At 38.5% G+C, this 7,033-nt stretch overlaps 1 protein-coding gene across 1 annotated transcript in view; it reads left to right on the top strand.

Moving 5' to 3' along the window:
- The first annotated feature begins 3,001 nt into the window (after positions 1–3,001).
- LOC138019480 (glutamate receptor ionotropic, kainate 2-like) overlaps positions 3,002–7,033 on the top strand; it is a 39,675-nt gene continuing 35,643 nt past the window's right edge. The window contains exons 1-2 of the mRNA XM_068866283.1: positions 3,002–3,159; positions 3,258–3,401. Of these exons, the coding sequence (XP_068722384.1) occupies positions 3,078–3,159; positions 3,258–3,401 (226 nt within the window). The 5' untranslated portion in view covers positions 3,002–3,077. The remainder of the gene's footprint in view (positions 3,160–3,257; positions 3,402–7,033) is intronic.

Below are 7,033 nucleotides of genomic sequence, written 5' to 3'. Positions count from 1 at the left end.
CGCTAGTGAAAACCAGCGTTTATGGAGCTCAAGAATGGAACGTCAATTGGATAAACAAGACAGGCGGTGAAGAATAAACATCTGGACTCTTCAAACCGACGAATAATGGACTACGACAACAATTGCGTCTTTGGATCGACCGTCGAATTACCGGCGAGCATTTTACTAATGCTGATGTTATGTACAACACTGAAACCAACGCCTTGAATGCATCTGTGTTTACTGAAGTCGCATCTCAGTTGTCTGGCTGTTTACATTTATTTTGTACTTAACTCTGCACAGTCTTCAGGCAAAAAGAAATTAGTGGAAATTTGACAGTGAAGAATTATTTAAAAGAAAGCTTGTTGGGGAGTCAGGATGGCTTAGTGATCATCAACCAGGCCTCCCACCTCTGAGACCCAGGTTCAACCCTGGGTCGCATGTGGGGTGAGTTTTCCGTCGATCTCAATCTGGCTCCGAGGGTTTTCTCCGGGTACTCCGGTTTTCCCCCTCCTCAAAATCGACCTCCAGTCAATTACATATGGCTGGGTCTGCTCCGAGATCACACATGGATCGTATGGCGGCAGCCGTGGGCACCTTCACATGCATTCGATCCGATCCCGTCGAGCCGGTTGATCCTGCAAAGCCCTTGTAGGGAGCGGTCAACTAAAAGCACATTTACATTTGATTCTTCACGGTAGAGGTTCTTCAGAAAACGGGTTTGATCCTAAACTGTGAGAAATTTATTTAATTGCATATGGTTTGTGACACGAAATTGTGTTTCTTGTTTGCACGCACGCAATTGAAATAGGAGGGTTTTTTTGCCTTCAATAGCAAATATGTTGTTTGCTTCAACAAATTTTACGCATACGTGGGTTGAAATTTAAAGCGAGCCGTTTCCTCATAAAGATGACAGAAAATTGTAGCCGTGTTCTTTCTGGCAAATGATTAATAGGGAACCATAGTTTTTAACGTCAGAAAAAGATTTGTTTAATCACTGTCTGTTTTTGTGTAACGTGTACTACAGGCAACCCAGTTTATGCTCACGGAGCGTCCAGTTGGAGTTACAGTCAATGCAGTTGCCATCAATAGTTGTGCACATGCGTGACATGATGGGCAAACCGAGTTTTAAATCGGGTTTGGTGTTATGGCGTGCCGCATTTGTATGATCCTTTAAGAGGCTGCGTTTGTGGGTTGGTAGGTAATGTGGATTTGATAAGTACGTCGCCGAGGTTGTTAGAACGTCTGAAAAATAAGGGGTGGTAATGTGGTGGTAATAAAAAATATATATAATATATATATATTTAAATCTTCAAATTATTTGCTGGTTAGATCTCCCAAGATCCGGCGCTTCCACTTTGTTCAGCTGGCCCTTGCAAAAAAATTGTCTATCTCCCGTAACGCCCCAAGGGCCGATTATGGATTATGCAACTTAGTTTTCCCTTCTTTAGAACCGTTCTGTTCGCCATATAATAATGACCGTTCGGTCCTTACAGCAAAATCTCAAACCTCGGCCTATCTGTATTGACCTCGCTATCACTCGGTCAATACGGCAAGGGTCAGTTTGAGATTTTGCTGTAACGACCTCACTCTCGACTATTAAGTAATTCATAATATACATGAAAAAATTCAAGATGGTTAAGTGGAAGAAACACGCGCACGCGTACCACGCAATCAGGGAAAAATTGCGCTTTAAATAGGCCATTTTCGAAATGTCAAATATTCAGCTTGATCGTAAATACTTTTGTTCTTGGGCCATCGCCGTTTGATCAAAATATGTTTTTATAAAAATGTTTTTATTATTATTATATATTTTACTGTTAAGTATTTGCTTAATCTAGGTTACAGTCCCCTCATCCGCTTTGTTACATATAAATAGCTGTTTTAAATTTCAACGGTTACTTTTGAAAATGTATGTAGAGCACATACGAAACGTCAAGTCATAATCAAAATGAACAAGTTCAATATGTTTATCACTGCTGTTTGTGTCTTATTTTTGATCATTCAGCTTGATATTGAGGCAATTAGGATAAAAACAATAGAAACACGTTGGAATGAACGTGGAAAACATTTGCACATCATACACTTTCCTTTGTCTTTGGCCTGTAAACCTCTCTTTCAAGCTGGATTTTAATACATCGGAAAAAGGTCTATTGCGCCATCCAGGGCTCGCGTTCGCTTTCAAAACAAAAGATTTGATTGGTTCTTACCAAACCCTATTGTTTATTAGCCAATTCATGCATTAATTACTCAGAAAGCATCTGGAAGAGTTTGAACCTAAAAAATTGCCGCTAAAATATGCGATCTTCCATTCTTTATTTAAAGGCTTGATAAAGGCCATTATAAAAAAATGCAATGATCTGTATTTCTGCATGTCCCAGTTAAAAAGTATTTCAGGCTTAATACGTAATTTTAATTGTGAATTTTCTTGAAAAGGCCTTTAAAAATTCTCTGGATAGTGCATCAGTCCATAAACATTGCATTTCCTACTTTACAGACAAGGAAATTCTATTTAAAACGGAAATTAAATCAAATTTATCGAAAAAGTAGCAAATTTAAAATTTAAATCATCCGCAATTTATATTAAAATCAGTGAAGTACACACTGAGGGACGTTTATTTAATTAAAGTCTAACTGAGACCGCAGCTTTTAACAATCATCCAGAAATTTTTAGAAGTCACTTGCTTCTCTGAATTAGATAGATTTTTTTTCCTCGTTTCCTTTTGCCTTTTGCCACTGCTTAGTATCTTATAAAAAAAAATGACCTCGGACGCAGATTTGCTTCTCGCCAGCTGCACTCTGTGATAAAATCAGTCGTCCATGCCCTAGTCGTGTGTGGCTATCATCTGAAAAGTTAAAAGAAAAAATTTGCGTGTGAAAAATGTCCCCCGTAAAGTTCAGTTGTCCACTTAAATAGTGCTTCTGTTTGCTGGTGGGTTCTTAGCTTACTGCTATTGCCAAAATGTCTCTCATGTAAATTTAAATGAACCAAAATATTAAAGGAGCGAATCACATGATTGCTAATTTTTCAATCAACGTTGCAGATGTTTTAGTTCAGACTTTGTTCGGAAAACCGACAACAAACTCAATTTACCACTATGTGCTCTGTTCACAGAATCATTTGTTGTATTCAACTTCACATCTTGTTTTCCGTGCAGGGGCAGAAGATTGTGAAAATAGGTAACTGTTATTTTTAATGTCTTCTGAGTGAAGTGAAGAATTTCTAATTTTCTTCTGGGTTTCCTTACATCAAATTGATAGAATGCACTTTTTTGTAGGCGCCATTTTTTCAGAAAACAACACAGGGTTGGATGAAAGGGTATTCAGGTTTGCTGTAAACTCTATCAAGATCCCCAATGTTAAGCTTGATCCAGTTGTCAAATTTGCAGCGACGGACAATTTGTTTGAGAATATTTACAGAAGTAAGTTGAAAAAAAAAACCATATTTCTTTTCTCCATAGAATTCGTATTTTATCGCGTACTGGCACAAGATGTGTCCTTTAAAAACCCATGTAACACTCTTTGCACCAGCTAGGCTGAGATAGGAGTTGAGGTCTTCTTGAGAAATGCTTACGGGCTTTAAATATCTCTTTTAAAAGAACAAAATATCCGAGTAGTAAATCGGTAATATCTAAGTACAGTGGTACACTTGAAGCTGAGGATAAGATAGCTAAGCCTGACGACCTAGAATAATGCGGATACCAAACGAACTGAAGTTCGAATAATCACTTCCACTGTTTGAAACCTTAACCCACTTTAGGAACTGTGGACAACTTAGAATTTGGGCGTTTGGGAGAGGAGATGTTATCGATCTAACTTAATTCTAAATATCTCGAGGCACAACTGTTACCGGTATCTCCTGGTTGACGATAGGATAATGGAATAGCGCCAAATTTGGCATGTAACCCAAATTTAGATTAGCACAATGCCAAGATCAAAATCTTGTTGTTTGTGCCACACAAATTCCTAATATTGCCTTCGCTAAGCAGACAAAATAAGCCTCAAATAAAACCCTAATTATTTCAAAGTGAGACTCTAAAGGTTCACACTAACTTTTTTATCAGCTAAAAATTAAAATACTCTTGGTCAGAAACAGGTTCTCATTTGCTTGATTTAAGAAAAACGTTTTTTTCTGCTGTGAGAATATCGAACCTCGTGTCTCGTTTACGTAACTATGACTGAATCATGTGTAAATAGCAGTAATGTAAAGAAATACAAAACTTTGCCAATTACCGAGAATCTCAAATAGATCTTCGGTTTCAAATGAAACAAGCTGATCAAAATGACCTAACTACCAAATGGTTTTAAAAATAAGGTCCGTACACGCAAATTTTTGCCGTAATGATTACGTATCTTAGCAAAGTTTAAGAAAAGGGGTGACGTAAACACTCGCAGGGGAGTAGCCAGGAAGGTGTCCTCGGGTGCCCGTGACCCCTCCCCCCTTGTGACAGTCAACAACATATCTGTGAGACTGGAACAGAGTAATTTATGTTACCGGGAGCTTCCTTTATACATGCAAGCTATTTTGTAGGCATTTCCCTACCCCTGTATTCACTGCTCATCCGAAAAATTGTCACTTTCACGAAAAACAGCGTGTACTCGACATGACAAACCGATAAATACCCTGGGTGCGAGAGAGTGCAAACTCGTATTACTGGAAATAGATATAAGCTAGACATACCTTACTTTAGATCTGCTACTGGGCGGCCGGCCAGCGATCATTCGTAACTCGAGCAGTCTGCCTTTGGAATGAATGAATGATCTTCCAGAAGCCTTCATTTAATATTGAGAGACTTTTAAATTTAGGATATTAGATGCATATTTTGAGCCCTTGTTATATTGTACGAAAGATTTATTTACATATTTAGCTTCACCTAATTTGAATACAATACTTATGAACATAGGATTCTAAGGCAGGGAGACCACTACAGCCTAGCCAATTACAGTGGATCCCTCGTTAATGAAAAATAACAACGAAAGCTACTCATATATAGACGAAAAATGAAAATAAATGAAAAGGAAGCGAAACAAGAGTTCAAATTGCTAGAAGCAGCACGGCGGCGGCAAAGGAGAGTCCTCGCTATGTTGCACCTGGGACGGATTAATTTCCAGGTTCTGATGTCGTCCACGTCGTACAGATCTAGGGCCTTATTATAATATTGAAGTAGTGAACTCTTAAATAAGGCTAGGGAGATGTAACTTGTGCTTATCTCAGCGACCGTGCAGAACATTCCATGTGCGGCATGCGCGTATGAAAAAAAGAGCGTTGATAAGTAACAGTTCTACTTCTCTTCGGAATATAAGGGCCTGTTTATATGGTCTCGGTTACCGGAGACAGCCCTCCTCCCGAGACAACTTTACCGAGCATCTATATTAGAATTGCGTGACCGAGACAAAGTTGACCCTGCTTAATTATGCATATATTTTAAGACGCATCTTCAAAAAATGCGTATCATCATTTGCCTTTCTTTCTTTGTAGTTCGTTTTTATTAAGTATAGTTGCGTTTTCACATTCAGCAAATGGACTGACAATCTTAACGCAGCAATAATATGTAGTTTAAACTAGACCCTCCGTGAGGGTACACTGGGTTGCCTGTAGTACGTGCAGCGTTCCAGGCAATTTTTTTCAAGTTGGGGGGGTCATTAAGACCATTTAAGGGGTCACCCAGAAGTCATACCAGCAGAGGCCCTTTGGCTCACAGGTCCTCACACGTTCGTATGACGAAACAAATCCTTTTCTGAGGATAAAAAACCTGGCTACCGGCCTATTAATTAATCATTTGTCAGAAAGAAGAAATTCCTGTCCTCTTTAGAAAAAATTGACACGCATTGCTTACTTGTGGTAGTGAAGTAACTCAGCGATTTATTTCATAATGTCAACTGAGCTGTGTGTTGTCTTACAGGAGATTCAAGTTGTCCTTGTGTAATATGTAGCTCTAACAGTGCATGATATTGTTTTGGTATTGTCTATCATTGTAGTGCCGTGGTTAAAGTCTTAGGTAAATAGCCCCCTGAGAAGACATGTGGTTACTCGCAAAGTACCAAACCCAGAAAGATTGAAGAAAATAACATTGGCTTCTACGCTGAAATGTTGATCATTTCCAAGTTCCCTCACAACTTCTTTTACCACAAGTTTAGGCGTGCACTCTGAGCGTCTGACAGCTTTGTATTTTACAAAAGTTCATTGAAGTCAATTCGTATCCGGCGGGGTTAGTATTTGGATGGGTGACCTAAAAATTATACCACTCCGTAACAGAAGCAAAGGACCGAAAGTTCTATTTTAACGCCCAAAAATGCGAACTAAGCAAGGTACAGATTTTGTTAGCTTGCTTCATTCAAAACAAATATTGAAGCAAAAGTGAATAAATATTGATAGACAGCTTTTAGGAACAGCAGAAGGAAGTTTTCAGGATGGTCGATCGAGAATAAAATATTTTGTCATCAGCAACAACATTTACGACATGAAAACAACATTAATTTTGAACCCCGAATATAAAAAGTTACGATCAACGACAAACATTTTGGGATATTTTTGCTACGTTCAATTTTGCTACTGTACTTTTGGCCTCAAAAGTAAAGCGCAAAATCGAAGTGACATCGGATTCAGCGGGTGCCGTGATGAAGTTTATACCGCGGCGGCGAAACAGTGAAGCATCGGTGTCAAACGATGGCAAGATACAAGGTTTTGTTTTTGTTAGTTTTCTTTTTCTTTCAAGTTTTATAAAGTTTGACAAGAAATGTGCAAATTCAACACAAAGATCTCAATCGTGCAACTCTTGAGTTTGACCATTGTTTCAGCAAAGTCAAATATTTATTCTCCAAGATGAGGTTATTTCTCAAAATGATCCTCGCGTATCACATTTCAACACACGTATGCAAATCTGTTAAGCTCGAAAATTACACAACATGATATTAAAGTTCACAAAGGCTGGAAATATCTCGGCAAAATCCTTTTCCAGCGAAAAATGAATCGAAACAAACAACATATTTACTATTAGAGGCAAAAATACCTTCCTATTTCAATTGCGTGCGTGCAAACAAGAGATGCAATTAA

This window comes from Montipora capricornis, chromosome 10 (assembly GCF_036669925.1).
Source record: "Montipora capricornis isolate CH-2021 chromosome 10, ASM3666992v2, whole genome shotgun sequence".
In the NCBI taxonomy this organism is placed as follows: Eukaryota; Metazoa; Cnidaria; class Anthozoa; order Scleractinia; family Acroporidae; genus Montipora; species Montipora capricornis.
Note: the sequence above shows the minus strand (reverse complement) of the source record. Positions and strands in the feature narration are given on the sequence as shown.